The following is an 18939-nucleotide window of genomic DNA, read 5'->3' on the forward strand; positions in this document are numbered from 1 at the left end:
CTATGTTAATGAAGTGACACGTGTGAATAAATTGGTACTAACATGGTTTTGTACATTTTAAAAATTACAGTACCTAAAAGTATTAAGGCATCGTTTCTTCTGACTTATTCCATAGTCATTAATTTGAAAATCAGAGCAGAGATAATTAGATAGTGTGGCTACAGAACAAACTGAGATGTTTCATGTACTTTGCACTTTGTAGACAGGCCTTTTCAATTGTTCCTTGGCTTGCTACTAAAGCTGAACCTACCTTCTTGCAAGGTAACCCTGCTAGCATACACAAAAAAAAATAATCAGAAATTTAATATTATTAAATGAAATATCTACCTGAGAGCTTCATGAGGAGCTCAGATGCTGCCTTAACTGACATGTCCTGCCTCATCACATTTGCCTGTGTTTCTTGTGGCTTGAGTTTCTCTTCAGGCACGTTTGGAGCTGAGGCTTCAGATTCTTGGCTGAACACATAGCTGGGTTGAGACGTGGCTGAACTTCCAGCTTCTTCATCCTTAGGCTCCTCCTTCACTTTAAAATTAGGAGTTAAGGGCTCTTTTTGATTTGCAGCTGTCAAGAGAAGGAAAGAAGTGAGACTTAGTGTAATATATAATCCTGGAACAGCTAGTAACAGGAAGAAACCATAACCTGAAAAATACTAGAGCACGTACTGGAAGCAGACACATCAAACTGTGCTCAAAGATGCTTCAAGGGACAAACTTCTGCACCTTTTCTACAGAGGCAGTTTTGAAACACAACAAATGCATGTGCCAAAATTCAGAAGGACATCCTCTCTCTTTTCTCCCTCTACTCCTCCTAAAAGCTCTTCCCTGGTCATTGGTTTGTAGGTTTTCTGCAGGCTTGGTGGAAGTTTAAAACATCATTTCACTTAAGGACAAATTTGCCAATGCCCATGGGTATGACATACTAAGGCTTTAAAGAATGAAAGAGAGGCGAGAGATGAAGAGTAGGAAGATAGAAAGCCTAAGAGGGGAGTGAAAGGGAAAAGACAGCAAATTCTTAGGTCCTAGAAGTTACTGTATTAAGAAGAGAACTAAGGGATTTTCAGAAGACAGCTCTGCAATGTTTCAAACTCTAAATCCATAAAAATAGAGTAATTTTAAAATATTTCTTTCGAATACTCCTCACAGCCTCGGAGGAGGGTAAGGAGACTTTGGGGAGCTGCTTAATATCTACACACTGAGCAATGCTTTTCTTGAAGGGGCTTTCCAATACCCCTTGACAGCAGCAGAACCTTTGCACGGTGTTTGGTTAAAAGGATAAAACCAAAGCAGCTCTTAAACAATACTTCCAAGCCCAGACAACATAAATTCATGGGCTAAAGAAAACTAAAGAATTTGCACTACTTTTCAAGTAAATCTTCTTATAATTTTTTTTTGTTTAACCATGAAGAGATACTTCTTTCCCTATCTCTTTGTGACCTTTTCTTGGCCAAAATATCACTTTAAACTCCCAGTAACACACAGCAGATGACTCATTGAGTGCCTTTAACTTTGGTAAGTTTACATTTTTCCCACCTCTCTAAACTTCTGTTTCCACAAACACAAAAGACTGAGCATTGTACCTGACAAAATCTGGCAACATTTACCTGCTTAAACCCTCGGTCTCCTTTCTCCAATTCACAGTTTCTTACCTACTCTCAGTCTCCTGACTTTTTTGGCTTATTTCCTCAGACACTCTCCTTCTCAGCAACTCCCTCAAAAGACCTGGAGAACCCGAATTCCTGCATCCTACCATGAAGTGCTCACTATCTCCCAGAGACCAGAACTCTAAAATATGAGGTACAATTGCCATTTTTATCAGAATTAGACACATTTACTACTTTGAGCCTTTGTTCATTTCCACACTCTTCAATTTTTTTATGTTTGCCTTTGGGAGTGTGCTAATGATTTTTAAAGCTACTGCATTACCCTGTAACACAACACATCTTTTCAATTTATATTTCAGAGTTGTTTGATTTTCCTCCTTGTTGGTTGGACAGCAATTACCAAAGAACAAGATTAAGGCAAGTAGTAAAGGAGTGCACACATAAGCAAGGTGCACATACACATTAGTTCTATTCACTTCAGAAATAACATTACTTTATATCTGGAATTTTTAACATGACCTATAGACACTTTCACCAGCACTAGGAATTGCTTCTGAATTTTTTATTTTTTTTAAAGAAGAGCAAAACTAGAAACATGAAACATTAAGACATGCTTTAAACCATAAAAATACAAGTTAGATCTCTCAAGCCAATCCTAACTATACTAAGGTACTAACAAAAAATTTCATCTATCTTCTTTAGCCTGGCCTCAGTCTATTCTGGGGTTTGTCCTGGAGTGATGAACAGTCACAAAAAAAGAGACCCAACCCTTCACTGCTAAATTACCTTCTGCTCTCCTTTGCTTTTAAAACATGCCACTCCAGCTGCTTTGCTGATATGAAAAATATCTCCACCAGGATCTGAGAGAGAGCAGTCTGCCTGAACTTTCAGAGAACATTGGGGAAAGAAAAGGTCTTTTGAATTTATTCCTTTCAAAAAGGTATTAATTCAAATTTGTCCCAGAAAATAAAGGAAGCATGAGTCCATGTGAAGAGGTAAAGACAACCCACTGAGAACAACCATTAACCTGTGGACCCAGCCTTGTCTCTGCCATGAACCAGGGCAGAAAACGAGCCAGGTAGAGCAAGAACTACAGGCTGGGTGAACCTACACTCTTCCACCATTTAAAACAGAGGTTACATTAAACTTGCATAGATCAGTGTAAATTTGCAACCATATACCATGGCAAAAACTTCCATAAACAAAAAAAATGTAACAGAATTCATAAAATATCACAGACTTAAGCAAGGAACTTATTACAAGAGTTAGGTGCTATAGTATGCAGTGACACATGCTTATTGCATTATCTACCACAAGAAAAAGGATCAAAAGGAATGCTTTTGAAAGAAATTAACATTTTTTTAACCCCTCTTATCACCAAGGCAAAAGTCAGCAGCCAATTTGACCCAAGGGCAAAGTCCAAGGGCAGGTGTAAGGTGGTGCCTCCATACTCATCATCCCAGGGTACCCTCAAACCCTACTAAGATGAAGACAAGTTCTAATAGCTCAGAGGACCAAAAAATTCAAGGTAGGTCACATAAGAGTTTAAATAGTGTAGCAATAGTCCAGTCCTTGGCCCCTCAATTCAGGAAGAACACTGAGGTGCTGGAGTGAGTCCAGAGAAGGGCAACAGAGCTGGTGAAGGGTCTAGAGCACAAGTTTTATGAGGAGTGGCTGAGGAAGCTGGGGGTGTTTAGCCTGGAAAAAAGGAGGCCCAGGGGTCACTATCACTCTGCTATTCCCTGAAAGGAGGCTGTAGCCATGTGGAGGTCTCTTGTCCCAGACAGCCAGCAACAGGATAAGAGGAAATAGTCCCAAGCTGCACCAAGGGAAGTTTAAGTTGGACATTAGGAAGAATTTCTTCCAGAAAGAGTGATTAGACACTGGAATGGGCTGCCCAGAGAGGTGTTTAAGGAAAGACTGGATGTGGCATTCAGTGCCATGGTCTAGTTGAGAAGGGGATGTTTGGTCATGGATTGGACCAGATGATCTCAGAGGTCTTTTCCAACCTGACTGATCCCAAGAAGTGACAGATCCAGAATGAATCAAGTTTCCCTCCTTTCCTCTGTACACCTTTCTCTTTCTATCCCTACCCCACACGTGATCGCTCCTGCAGCGACAGCATGTGCTGCCAGGAGCCACTACCTCCTCAGACTTCTGAGCCATCATCCAGGGTAACAATGAGAAACAAAACCATGTTGATAACAAATCTACCAGCACAGCATCAGACACAATCTAAATGAGCTCTTCATGAGCTATGTATACTCTGTGTGTTTACAATACTTCACCAATGAGAAAAAGAAAACAGTCAGGGTCCCCCAACCCAGAGGAAGCCCTGAAGGTGTGCCTTTGGCAGTATTACATGAAGGAAAAGAATCCCAGACTGTTGTTCTTACCTATGTCACTGATTCTGCCTACTCTAGCCGCTTTGTTTTGGACAGAAGAAGGAATTAATAAATTAAGAAAGAAGTAGAGTCATATTTCTTTAATTATCTGGCAGCACATTCCTTGAACTGATGATGTTTTCTAAAAACCAAACATTTAAATTGTAGATAAATCACAAAAATAGAAGAGTTATTAGCCTCATTTTTCTTCCTCCAGAAAACAAAAACAAAATCAAGCAACTACTGGGTCAGTTTCAAGCCAATTACTAAAATTAACAGGTTTTTTACCCCTTCTTGAAATATACTAAAGCAGTATGATTTTAATGTAAATGAAGCCTAAAACAGAAGGACAAATAAAAAAGGTTGTCTCATTTATCAGATCCATACATTAAAGCAAGAAGGGAAGAAATTGCACAACACAAAAAAGACCCTCTAAACAGCAAAAGTCTTCACCACTCTTGTCTCTGTCCCATGTTGGATCCACAACTATGGACAAAATTACTAACACATGGTTAATAGCAAGGGTGATGCATCTACTAGTCATTTTAGGGAAAACAATAAACAGATGTAAGAAAAAAATGTTGCAAATAGAAGTTTACTATGACCAGTTTTTACAAATCTCATGACTGAGGAATCCTTAAAAAAAATTAGAACTAGACAAGAATGAAAAAGAATATGTTGAAGATTATTAAAGTATATTTGAATGACAAAATTATTAGTCCCCAGAAGGGAGAGTATCTTCTATCTTCATACAAAAATAGATACACACACATATCCTAATTTGTATTTAATTTACATTCATTCTGAACAGCAGTGAGAACAGAATGAAAGATGTGTTGTCTGCAGACTGAATAAAAAAAACCCCAGCAATTTAATTTTGAAATGCACGGTGAAGAAACAAAACAAACCCACGTAGCAAATGAAACCAACAGGCAGGAATCTCTCAAGCACGGTGGATAATGCTCCATTTGTTCCATTCCATATCCAGAAAAAACACAGATCAAAGAATATTCCAGACTGCTGATTTTTATCTTCCTGGCAACTGGAACCATTTGAGCCATTTGGCAAAAGTAGATGATGAAAGTTGTAACACTTTCCTGAAACTGCCAAATGCCACAAGAAAAGCTTTGGGCATCTGCCACTAATCTGAAACACTCTGGTAGAAGCTGCTAACTCCATCAGTCCACTTAAGAGGATTTCTAAATGCTCAAAATGTTTATAACTGAAAGAGGAAAAATGGGCTGATTACTTCCAACCGAAGCTCAATGTTACAAGTCACAATCAGCAAGAAGTTGGTCACTGCTCCATCTGAGAGAAAAACATAAAGGAAAAACCAGAATCCACAACAAAATTCTGCCACAAAAAAAGTCATGAAAAAAAGCATCCATAGAGTCTGAGTTGAAAGGAACTAAGATGAACCTTCCATCCCAGATGGTAAACTCTGAGATGTGGTGGTTAAAATGAACCAAGGGCCTTAGATCGGTTCTGCAGTATTTGGAGGACACAGTCCCATGACAGTGCACATCACATCACCCTGAAGGCAGCTGTGGTCAATAAAGGGTGTGACATGGGTCATCTACTATTTTACTCTCTGGCAATTGAAATGTCTAGGTAGGAATTGGCATTCTGCATGGAGACCATGGCTTATATTTGATGATTTGATTCAAGAACTGAGAAAGGAGCACAAACACCGCAGAAGCAGCCCCCAAGTGGGCTAATTGCTTTGCAAGAAAAATCTATGGAATTGGAACTTGTTGGAGAATCTCCAGACTAAAATCCAATTGGCCTGATAAATTATGTTCATCTTATTAAACATAGAGGCTGCATACACTGCAAGTGGCCCAAAAGGAGAAATACTGTTCTTCTGGCAGGACAGTCTAGCTGGTCTATCATTTCCTTTTAGTGCCTGTTGCCCTGGAGTATTAAGATGTCCCAGAGCACTTCATGCTACCTAGCCCTTCTAGGAATTCTCAGTCAATTACACTTGAATTTTAAAGACCTCTCCTCTGCCCTAGGCCAAATAAACTATCCTACAGGGCTATAGAGCACAGAATGGGCATTATCAATGAAAAAGCTACTTGTGACTCAAGGGTGCTCAGCATTACAACATTTCTTTTTACCAAAGCAGTGCAATGGCAGAATAGACAATCACAAATACAATGATACCACAACTTGACACCCCTGGGCTTCAGGATACCACTTAAAATATGAGGCCTTCCAAACCATATTGCTTAAGTACATTAAAAACTGCAAGCATAAGTTGAGAAAGGCCAGCTAACTAAACTGATCTTTAAAGCTGCTCTGTGTTTAGAAAGCTGGAGTCAAGCACAATGAGAGATAGCAAAGGAGAATGACCAGTCCTGCTACTGTGCCCTCAAAATTTCACAATGTTCTAGTCCAAGTGGAATGGAGAAATCTGGCAAACTGCTAAGGCAGGTGCAGAACCACACATCCCTCCCAACACCCCAAGATGTTTGTTATGCAGCCAAAGTCCCACAGGCTAAACAAGGCTGTAGCATCTGCCAAGACCATTTCCTCCTTTCCAGGTAAAAACCAGAACAGCAGCAGAACAGGTAAGGTTGTGAGGACACTGGAGAAAAGAGAGGGGAGCAGTGAAAGGAGCAAGGAAGCATTTGTTGTTGATAAGAGAGAATTGCTTGCAATATGGGAATGCCTTCTTTCTACAAACGAGCAAAATCAGAAGAGAGAAACACCACCAGACTGACCTTTATATTTGTTTAACAAAACAAAAACCAAAACAAACAATCAGAGATGATTGAACTAACAGCGTTTTCAAATCCTGTTTTGGATGGATGCAAGAGAAAGGCTCATGAGCTCGGACTTCTGCCCAGAATAATGGTGTATTCAGGGAAGCAAAAAGCCATCAGCCTAGCCCAGTCCTACACTCCAAATGTAAGAGTTTGTATAGACATTAAATTGTAAGCACAGACCTGGTTCAGGATAATATTGCTGGCTTCTTTTAAGTTGTACTGGACTAAGTGCACAAAAAAAAGGAGTTTGTTATTCTACATTTTAAATTGCTGAATTAGACCAGAGACTACACTGCTCTATCTTGCTAAATTTTATCCATTCCTTCAAGATGTAAAACACGATGGGTGTGATTTTAAGGATGCTGCAAAATTGTGGATGCAAGATTAGTAACTGCTGAAAAAAGATTACAAGGGTGAAGATATATCAGTAGCAAAGACTAGAACAAGATTTTGTTTGCCCAGGTTTTAAGTAGATGTGCTATTGCACATCAGAATTTTACTTGAAACTAAAGGTCTATGTGGGAACTAGGAAAATGTGAATGTGGAGAGACTTCAAAGAGAGAGCTTGATGACATCAGGGATATTTACACTGACAGCAGCATCATGGAACTGATAGTATTTTTAAATTAAGGACATGGCTCGATAATTGTCAGTCCTGTGCACTTACATATTCCAATTGAAATTTTACATTCTGACATAAACGATGTCAGAATCCCAAATTTAGACAGCATGTTTTTTCTTTGGAACTGGCTACTCAAATACATCAATTATGGCTATTTAATTGGATATGCTTTTATTTTATTAAAAAATAGCTGTTTGAAGAGTTCAAGCCAGACAGTTCAGTACAGTCAATGGCAAATGATAAAACATTTCAAGTTATTTGTGTTACCTTTAAGGAATGCAGTAATTTTCGTGAGCCAAACAGAACAAATAATCTAAGTGATTACTTAGCTTATCTACTAATATGCTGTATGTAGCTGTCTGATGATTTACTCTCTCATTATTCCATTAGTGGAATCAGCTAATAAAACCACGAATGAAAAGCCCAAATATTTTGGATGGTCATTGAAGTCCCATGGTGGCTTTATTTCCCAAAATAAAGTCTTGACTCTTCGCACGACAGTGACAGCAGATAAGACAAAATGAGAGAAAGCAGTTTCTAATTGGTTTAACGCGGACAGCCCCAAACCCTCAGCATTTTAGCTCCTTCCTCCTGCTTTTTTTAAGGTTTTCCATGCAAGTAACTTGGGGGAACATAAAAAGAACAGCAGAGGCAGGGCACACTTGATACCACTCCAGAAGATGAAGAGAGCTGCTTGCTGGAGCAATGCACTTGTTTAAACGCAGAGAGGTGGGGGAGAGAGGCCAGCAATGAAGGATGTGTACCAATTACTGTTTCCACATGGAATCCCATGGAGAGCAATAGTGCAAGAATTCCATTCATTTTGCTGGGATCCATTTATTTCCAAATGTTAAAAGTTACTGCAGCACATAATGTAGGCACAGTAATAACATCACTAGGGTACACTGGCCATTGTAGTTTGGATCGTTGTTAAAGAATTTTTTATTATGAAAAAAAAACCCAAACAAAAAAAACCAAATCACAAACAAACAAACAAACAAACAAACCCAAAAAACCAAACCAAAAAAACCAAACCAAACTCACCTACCCCCCCAAAAAACCCCCCAAACCCAAAATCAAAAAACCAAAAAAATCCCCAAACCCACCCAAGCCTGAAAAGTGGGTGGAAGGACAGCAGTATTTAAAGAGATGTGCTGTATAATGTCTGTCACTGAAACCTTTGAAACAGAAAAATTAAATACTCTTTAAATTAAGATATGAATGTGTTATAAAGTTTAAACATGAAATTAATGGACTGGGGGAGGAAAACATTCTGACAAAGCATTGATACATCAAAATACTGGAAAAATTTGAAGTGTACAAGCAGACCTACTGAAACCAGAGGAGCAAGATTTGAAGGTAAAAACATGCTTAAATATTCTTCTCTTTATGTGTTGAGTCATCTGCTAATTATCTTTACAAAAAAATCTGAATAAAGTTTCAGAGAAACCTTTTAAATTTCTCGTGAATTTAAAATCCTCTCCTACCTTAAACTAGGACATAGAGAATTGAATCTAGGGGAAAAAAATTGAAGATTTGTTCTAATTTTTAGATTTACATTTGGTGATTTGTGTTATGCCTTATTTCATAAAACTCATAAGTAAAGATCTTTCTGGCAAGTAGTGGCACAGAATTTGGCATGAAATGATCTTGAAAAGGTCACCCACACCAGTATTTCTCAATCTCTTTAAATCTAAAGCTCCCCTGAGCCTTTCTGAAAAAAACCTGAATGGCTGTTTTGAGCAATGTCACCATAATTCATCTCTGGCCCGCTCCACATCAGGTCTAACTTTGAACATCTGTAAATTTCCCCCACCTTGCATCTCCGCAGCTTGCTGCTTGTTTTTGTTCAGATAGCATTTCTTGCCACTGCTTATGACATCCTATGGTCCACTGATTGTGATACACAGATTTAGTCCATATTACTGCTTAATATGTGACCAGCCATATCTGACAGACAGCTGTTTTTGCATTTCCCCTGTGGCAGAGATGCCACAATCTCTCCAGCCAAACTATCCTAGAGGTACAAATACCTCAGCTTGGGAAAGATTTTCCTAATACCTAAACCTTACAGTGATACAATCCTGTTACTTTTTCTCCTAATTACAATGATTTTATGATTATTTAATATAATCTCCATATTCCATTATTTAATATAATCTCCAGTTTCCATTCTGAAAACTATGCTAAGGCACATGGAAAACAAAGAGGTGGCTGGTGACAGCCAGTGTGGCTTCACCAGGGGCAAATCATGCCTGATAAATTTGGTGGCTTTTTATGGTGAGGCTACAGCACTGGTGGACAGGGGCAGAGCAGACTTGTGCCAAGCATTTGACGCTGCCACATGTGACACCCTTGTCTCTAAACTGGACAGACGTGGATATGATGGACTTCAACAAGTTTCCCATGAAATTGGAGGTGTACAGATTGACACCATGCAAGAAGAGGAGTAATATACATTGGCAAGTAAAAATAAATGTTCATTTAGAACATCAATATTCGATAACAATAAATGCCAAATTCTAGAAGTCTATATATCTATCTACTGCTTCTTTCCTAGCCACAAGGCCTGTCAGAGAAGAAAATTAGATTGTTTTGACATAATTTGGTCTCGAAAAATCTGTGTTGGCTGTTACAATTGGCATATACAATTTGAGATGTCAAAAGATTTATATCATTGGAATGGTAGGGCAAATAATTGAAGCTCTGATGGGCCTAACAAGACTGTCGTAATGAAGAAATCACTCAAAGGAACTTTGTTCAGCAGAGCTGAACCATCAAAACTGCAGCTAATTCTCAGCCAACAGGCTAAAAGAGAACTACTTCTACTCTAAATTTATGCACTTTGTATAGAGGAAAGCATGAACCAAATGTATGTAACACAATATAAATCTCAGAAGAAAAGAAATTCCCTTCCTTCTGACATTGCTCTTCCTGTGTAGCAAACTTGGTGACTGGCAGTACATTTTAATCCAAATATGCACACATACAAAATTACAGATACATCTTACTCCCCCAGCGACTTTATAACATGTTGCTAGGTAACAGTGCATACAAGTCAGGTTTCAAGACCTTTAGTAAGTCACCATAAAATAACTGCATAGGCCTTTTGCATGAATAATGTACATTTGTATCCTTTCTCTGATGCCAATAGAGCAGACACTGAAAACATGACCGTCTGCCAAACTGTGAACAGCTTCCCATCTACTGCTACATGAAAAGCCACACACCAAATTGTTGCACGTTCTCTCAACTTTCAGGTTTTTCCCCCTCTCCTGCACTCTGCTCTCATTCCTGCTACATGCAGCCATCATGAGCACCACCCTCCCCAGGCCAGCTCTGCTGATGTGCAGAGCATCTTCGTGCGCAGCAACCCGAATTTAAAATTGACATCAAAACAGCAACATGTGTGGGACAGCTGTTGGACAGCGTAAGATAGATTTCATATAAAGTCCAAATTTGAAACTCAAGTAAAGAAATGTACAAGCAAATCCAAACAGACTCATCCTGCCCACTTTTTGTCAGTCAGAGTAATATTTTATATTGACAGATTATTTAATATTTTTTCAGGGGGAGGTCCAACACAGCAAACCATTTTTGCCAGCCCAATTCACCTCCTGCTTGCCCTCAGCTATTTTCTCTTTTCCTCGCTGGCTCCATGAAGCCCCAATCTTGATTTCTTGTATTAACCCTCTCAACTCAATTCCTCACAGTACTGTACTCCCAGAGGTATAAAGATCTGGGAAGATGAGGAGAGAAAGATTTTCATAAACAAATGGCTGTGGTTTCACCAAGGCTGGGCATTAAGACAGAGCTAATTCCTTAGTTTACCTGACAATAAAATCTGCTCAAATACAACTTACTTTCCATTTAAAGGAGAAAGCTGACTAATTATTTTCTCTTGTAAAGATTATCTTCTATCTCCAAAGCCTAAAACTTCCCACGGGGACCAAGATCTCCATGTGAAACAGAAGCTCCTTGAGTGACATTTTTCCTGACTTCTTTCTCTTCAAAAATTCAAGGCCAATTTTGAAAACATTTGGCATAGAACACCTCCCCAGCATATCAACTGTTCTGAAGTAGTCAGTCAAATCAATAAAAGAGCACATAAAATATAACAGATCCACCCTGAACACATCCTACACTTCAGTTTCACACATGAATATCCTTCTTACAGCAATAATCTGAGCGAAAAAACACTAAACATATGTTTGGCATTAGATATGGATTTAAATTAAAATAATAATTCTTAAAAGCTTACATGAATCTCTAGGAATACTCTTCTTTTAAAAGTGTTAGCAACAAAACCCAAATTTTTGTATGAATGCAGTATTTTTGTTTATTGTATGAATTTTTTTATTGTATTTATTTATTGTATGAATTTTGAATGCAGTAACATTCACATGCATTTACTATGTAGGCCTCAAACAGTACTTGGAAAAGAAGGTGACCAATACTCTATTAGTCCTTTGTAATAAGTGGGTAAAGGCAGAGAACTTAAGAACTGATTTTTTGAATATGCTGGGCACTTGGGTGACCCTCAGCAATTTCAAACTAGAGCTACAGGTATTCAGCATGCCTGGAAAATGCGCCACAAGAGATTTGCCAAGGTAAACACTAATGAACGTGAAAGCCTGGATAAACAGTTCTCACTCCTAATCCCAGCAATTAAACAGCAAAATCCCTCTCTCCTCTCACTACTTCCCCTCTGCCCTCCACCATACACCTCTGCTATCAAAAGAAACAAGAAATTATAAGTTAAGAAGCTACAATGTTTTGCTCCTAGCAATTCTTTGACTTAGCAAAACCAAGACAAAGTATTTCCTAGCCCATAAAGGAGCAGCCAATGCTGCTGCTCAATTACCTGACAGCTTCATAAGAAAATCTGATGCCATCTTGACAGAGATGTCTTGGCTGAATAGTGCTGATGCTGTATTGGCCACGAAGTCAGAGGAGTCTTTCAGTTTTGTGTTGTTTGGGGCTCTGTCAACAGTGCTAAGAGCAAAAGGTGCAGCTGAGGCACCAGTGTCGTCTTTGGGCTCTTCTTTCACCAGCAAAGGTGGAACCCCCCCACCAGGCTGCCCAGCCACATCGGGTGTTTTGGATACAGATGCTGATCCCGTGAGGTCAGGCCCCGCTCCTTCCCTCTGTGGTCCTGGGCAGGAGTCACTGTTTAGCTGTGGTGACCCCTTCACCTCAGTTTCTGGCATTTCCTCCTTCACTTTAGACTCTGTCCTGAGGAAATGTTGATGGCAGCGCATGTGGAGTTTCAGGCTGAAGTGGCGGGAGGAGGTAAAAGGGCATAGCTGGCATTGGAAGGTCTCACCCCTGTCTTGGTGCTGATGAACCTGGTTCAAGAGGTGAGAGATAAAAGCATGTATTAAGCCAAGCAGAGTAGCAGAATTGCAGGAATCTCAACTCTGCATTTCTCACACTGTTAAAAAAAGAAAAAAAAAAAAAAAAGAAAATATTAACTAATGAGTGAACTCTTCCTTCTGAGCACTTGGAAAGTCAGACCCCAACAACAGTAGAATTCTTTCACATAAGTCAAAGAACGTAAACATCAGACTCAAGTAAAAACAAAAAAAAATCAGGAACATCTGTTTCTGCAGCTTGGAAATGATGAAGTCTGCTTTGGATCAAACAGTCCTTACAATCAGATCCTGGTGACCTGTCAGTGTATAAAGACTTCCAAGCTATAACTAATAGCTTTCTTGATTAAAAAACAAACATCACTCTCTGAAACCTAACTAATAAAAAATTGTTCAGAGCAACCCAGGAAAAAAACCCAGCCCAACCAACACAGCAATGTCCATCATTGATTTATGTATCATTAGAGTAAAAACACAGCACCTGGCAATACCAAGGAGCTATTGAAACAGTTTGCTGCAAATTAATTCTACTAGAAAATAAACAGCTCTTTTATGATACAATAGAAACATGAGAGATGGTGTCTGCCATTTATTCTAGTTTATCAGTCAATTAAGGATCCCAGTTAATCTTACTGTCCTCATATTTTGACTGCAGGCTCTTTGTCATAGAGCCTGCATGCTCCAGAATGAATACAATGCCTGTTATCCTCAGGCTCGATCCCAATTACCTTTTAGAGGGAACTCCATCCATCTGTATGTAATGGCTCACGTACTATATGAACAGACACACACATTAAACTATATAAGCTACATACATATAATTATACAGTTTCCTGCTTCATACAGTAGTCATTAAAGAGAGGGAATAACTGAGCCCAGCATAATAGCAGCAGGGCTATTAAAAAATCTTTTTGCTATGGCTTCACAAATAAATTTTACATCCTGACAGCAGCACTCCAGGCTACTCCCTGCAAAAAGGCTGGCAGATACATACATTTGTTCCTTACTAATGGATGAACATGTGATCAGGGCACACTGGCAACAGCTCAGCTCCACACATTCACTTTCACTTGTGACTCAAGTTGGTTGGAAACATTTCAGTGAGACAGATTTTTGTTGGAAAATGGCAATTTGTTGAATGCAAAATATTTCACCTGAAACATGGAGAGGTTTGATGAACTCTTGGCAAACAAGGTGTGATTCTCCTCCCTAGTGAGTGGCATTCTTCCTTCCCCCTGCTCCCTGGGCTTGGCTCAGAAGCAGCCAGCTGTGCCAGGGATCCAAGGCTTGCTGCTACAGCCTGGGAGTCCAAAAGCCCTGAGGGCTGCAGATCTACACAAGGGAGCTTGGAAAACATAGCTTTAGCTGAGATTTTCAGCACCTTCCAGCCTCCTGCAGAGCTGAGATCTAGATCCTGAGGGCCCTGGTGCAGAGACTGCAGAGCTCTGGGGTAACAGCAGTGTTTCCTAAACAAGGCTCCGTCAGAATTCAAGCTGAAGTTTCCCACAGTGGTAGACTTGGCCTGACTGATTTCCTATGTTGCAAGGGGAGCTGTGTCACAAGCTCAGATCCAGGATTTCCAGCTCTACACAGGCCCCTGACTCAGGTCTGATGAAATGTGAAGCTGGGGGATGTCACTCTTTTTGTACTTTTTGCATTCAGTGAAGAGACATTTCACCAGTGCTGTGTAACTTTTCATTCAGTGGTTCTCTGGTGGCTCTGGATGTGCCAGACAGACAGCAAGAGAGAATTTCTCTTGGCCAGAATGACATTCTCAATACTGTCTAAGCGTGCCATTTACAGACTAAGCAATTCTGGAATCTCATCATTGCACCTGACAATGACAAAAAAGAAGCTAATGCTAATCTAACACAGATTTAAGGCAACCTTGCAGAATAGCAGCACAATAAACTCTAAACATTAGTAGGTTACAATGAAAATGGCAACCAGATTGCTTGTCTACACTACTGGAAGCAGGATGGTCTGTGAGTACAGCAGTGTGTGAGCGCTCTTCACAGAGAACATCAAGATGTACTCAGGGCAGCAAGCACCCTCACCATGGCAACTTTATCTCTCACACCCACAGATTCTGTGTGCCAGGGTTTCTCTCCAGGATCCCCTTCAATCAGCATTTCCCTGCCTATGTGTTTAACCACGTCTTCCAGAGGCCTTTATCACAACCAGCCATCAATACGATGCCTTCAGAAGGCTGTCACTGCTGCAGGCAGGTAACAGAGCCTGTGTGGGAGCCCACCTTCTCTCTCTCCCCAGGAGTATGGCATGCCACCCCTGCAATGTCTTTTGAGAATGGATGAAAATAGGAGCCACTGATTCATTTGATTTTAATTTTTTTCTCCTGCCCAAAGACAGTAACTTCATCACCAATGGATATATCCTAACATAAAGAACATTTCTAACCCACAGCCAAGAAATGACAGAGTTCAGACACAAATATTTTGAGTATTGAAAGGAAAAATTTTAGACCCAGAAAAAGAAAAAATTTAAAAAACATTAAGCCAAAGACTTAGCCCCACAATGTCCAGAGTCTTTTCCTGCCAGAAGACTTTAACTTTTATTTTATTTTCAAAAATAAATAACACTAATTTAAAAATCCAAATACTAAAACTAAGCTAAAATCCCTCTACAGGAAAAACTATCTCTTATTTTCTGATTCAAAGGCAGCTAAAACAGCCAAGAATTGCCATACTCTGCCATTTGGGGGAAAAGTCAAGGCAGCAACTACTTGCTACAAAATAAAAAACAAGAAACCCCGTAGAGCTACACAGAAAGCCACAGGGGAGATTTAGGGGATGCAATATTACAGTCCAAAAAACTGCCTGCTCCCTCCATGAGGCAGAGAATGGCTCTTAGATTGTGCTAATGCTACCCAAACCATCAGATGTCTTCTTTAGACTCAAACAGGCTCTTCCTGCAAGAACCACAGGCAGGAGACAAGAGTGCAGCTGGCAGGTTTTCCCCAAAGTGCCAGTCTGAGCTCAGCTGCTGCCAGATTTGGATCTCTCTGAATTACACTGCAACAAGCCACAGTGCACAACCTGCTCATACACAATGCTTCTTTCAAAATCCCATAAAACTACTGTTTGACTTATGCCAGAACCACTTAAGGGCTTCTGGCTTCAGAGTTTATTTCCTTTAACCAGGGATGTTCTTCTTGACTAGGGAAAGGACTTGTATCATCTTTATTCTAACCCTACAGCCTGCCCAGTCTCAAATGATATTTTGTAGTTTTGCAGTTTTTTTCAGTGTGTGCTTGCTATGACACATGCAGTAATTTGCAACAGAATTATGGTGTCCTCACAAACTTTAGGCCTTGTTTGAGGACTTGGGTACATGCTACGTATTGGTCAAATTTTTCATTTATTTATTTTTTTCTCAGTTTGTCTTGCTGCCTCCTCATTCTCACATTACAAGAAAATAAAAAAAAGAGGCCATTCAGTTCATCTTCCCTGTCAGGCACTATTCTGATCACACCTCTCTCACCCTCCTGGCAGTCCCATTCTTTTCAGCTTCATTCTTCAAAGGCAGTCCTTTCTTGCCATCCCACTAATAATTTTCACTTCCAGCTTTTAAAATCCCTTCTTATTTCTCATATGTGTTTTCTAATGCAGTAACCAGAAGTGGCAGCATACCATATGCGAATAATAACATTGTTACATTTTCAGTGTTATTTTTGTTTTATTCTCCAGACACTCAAATATCTAATGTGCTCTTTAACCACTGCTGTGCATGCCAAGAAAAGGTTTTCATTGAACTGTCTACAACAATATCCAGATATTTTTCCTGAGCAGTTACAGTTCATTATATCCGACAGCCAGGTGCATTATTAGACTCTGGTTTCCAAGGTACAGTACCTTCTATTTGTCAACAATAACTTAATTTCCCCCCTTGTTTCTTGGGCAGCCAGCCTCCTTTTGTTCCCTTTCAAGCTTTGCCTTTTTTAATCTCGATTCATGCACATAAGGTTGTACCATCTATAATTCTCTTACCCACAGTCATCACTCTGTATACATCACATTTGTTAAAATATGCACAATTCCACTTTTAGTAATGGAACACCCCTCTGTTAGCCTTTTGTCATGCTTAAAATTGCTAATTCCTTCCTACCCTTTGTTTTACTGTCTCTTGGTGAATTTCTAATTTGCCACAGTACATCACATCGCTTAATTTATTTGGCAGCTTCTCTGTGAGAAGCTTTGCCAAAGGCTTTTTTTATAGACCAAATAAATTTCAGCTGATTTTAAAGTCCGTGATTTTCCTGACATGCTCAAAACATCTTAGTAGAGGAACACATGATTTTCTTTTACAGAAACCACATGTCTCTATCGTATCACATCATTTGTATCAATGTGCTGGCTTTTCTGTTACTTTTTTTTTGTGTGTGTGTGGACATTGTAACTTTCCCAGTATCATAAGCCACTTCTTATGTCATCTTTTCATAGTTACATGCAACATCTCTGCAGATTTACCAGCCATACAAATGTGCCACTGTTAGAAACACATGTGATCCCACCCAACAAAGTAAAACAGGAGTAGGGGTAAGAAGAAAGGTGACACAGGCACAGCCTACAATTTTGTGGTACTGCTGAGATTGATCTTTTCCCTTCCCTAAAGATGGGAAAGGCTTAGCACAGACTCTCCTTTCTGGTTATGAGACACAGGCATTCACGTTTCTTTTGTGGCATTATTTTAAAAATTGAGTACACTTTCCATTTTAAAATCAATCATGTGCCGTCTGCTTTTTCATTTCATGCTCTTTTCCAACAAATTCCCTCAGTTTTAGAATATTGCATTTTTAAAAGTTGAGTGCTGTGGTGCTAGTTTGATCTGATCCTTCCCCTCAAGACACATATGTTATTTATACAGTATTTTCTTCTTTAAAGTATTTCCTCATTTTGCTTGAAAACAAGGGGAGGAAAAAAGGCCTCTGCAGTGCTGGACTGGATTAGGTGTTATAAAAAATATTTTTTGGAAATATTTAAGATCCTGTCTTATCTTTGTTTGATATGCAAAAAGTAAGATTAAAAGGGAGATACTTGAAGTCATTTGTGGTACCTGTCTGAGACTCTGGGCACAGATTTTATATATTGAAAAGCTGTGCAAGTTTGCATTAGCTCCCCTCAGATGATGGGGATGTCATAGAATCACAGGTGCCTCCCAGGGCTCTTAAAGTTCAACTTAAAAATAAACAAAAACCCCTCCTGTAAAACACAGTCAACCTCCCTCTCCCAAGAAGTTGAAGATTCTTTGAAAAGAACTGGTCCCATACTTCACCAAAGTGGATTAGGAAAGCTTATTCAGTTGTCTGACACTATCTGAGGAAGAAAGAGGGAAAAGCAAATCACCAAGAGGCACTGAGCACCTGGCCCCATTCCTCAGGACCTTCCCTGATTCCCATTATCATATAATTAATAGGCACCCTAACTGCAAGGCTGATTATAACCCTGTTTGTATTAGACAAGAACATTAATCTGGATCTCACTGAGATGGTTGCTCTTCATAAGCAGGAAAATCCTGCAGTTGAGCATCACATGACCTGCCTACCACTGCATTGAACCTTCCTGTAAAATTTCATCTTCCTTTCCCTCATTTTCTATCAAACCCTCATGTTTCAGCACATGTTCACAATGCTAAACTTCTTTTCTACTGCTACAACAGATAGCTCATCCACTTCTGCCTTATGACTATATAGCAGCACAAGGAACATTTATAGGTATTGTTTTTGGCCATATGCTCCTCTTCCTCACTCCCCCTTCCAAGTCCTCAGCTAATACCCTGTTGCTTTCTTGGAACATAACCGCATGATCTCACAGCCTATCTGTCCACCAATTGCTGACAAAGATATGTGCATGATCCAAAGGCACCAATTGGCCAAAGTCTGACTGATGCTTGTGGTATTGCTCTGAGGAAAATGTAATCCCTTTCAGGAAAAACAGAAAAGCCTGACTACATCTTGCTGAATTACACCACAACTTTCCATTGCTCTCTGCAGAAGAAGTACATATGATACTGTCTCAAGAAGAAAACATATTCTAACTGAACATATATTTTGCTAAACAGACAGAACTCAAGCATAATACTTGCTGCCTGCTTGGACAAGACACCTCTCTCAGCTACCCGTTCATTTTGTCCACCTCCATTTTCAGTTCAGTACTCTCAGCATCCCTGGAAA

General features: G+C 39.6%; 1 protein-coding gene across 12 annotated transcripts in view; it reads right to left on the bottom strand.

The window, feature by feature from the left end:
* ZNF827 (zinc finger protein 827) overlaps positions 1-18939 on the bottom strand; it is a 154941-nt gene that overhangs the window by 48939 nt on the left and 87063 nt on the right. For all 12 annotated transcript variants that reach the window (XM_086889331.1, XM_086889335.1, XM_086889333.1 and 9 more), the window contains 2 exons: positions 12242-12725; positions 328-561 (listed from right to left, as the gene is read on the bottom strand). In XM_086889331.1, coding sequence (XP_086745457.1) covers positions 328-561; positions 12242-12725 — 718 coding nt within the window. The remainder of the gene's footprint in view (positions 1-327; positions 562-12241; positions 12726-18939) is intronic.

Source organism: Cyanistes caeruleus, chromosome 5 (genome assembly GCF_971803275.1).
Source record: "Cyanistes caeruleus chromosome 5, bCyaCae1.hap1.1, whole genome shotgun sequence".
In the NCBI taxonomy this organism is placed as follows: domain Eukaryota; kingdom Metazoa; phylum Chordata; class Aves; order Passeriformes; family Paridae; genus Cyanistes; species Cyanistes caeruleus.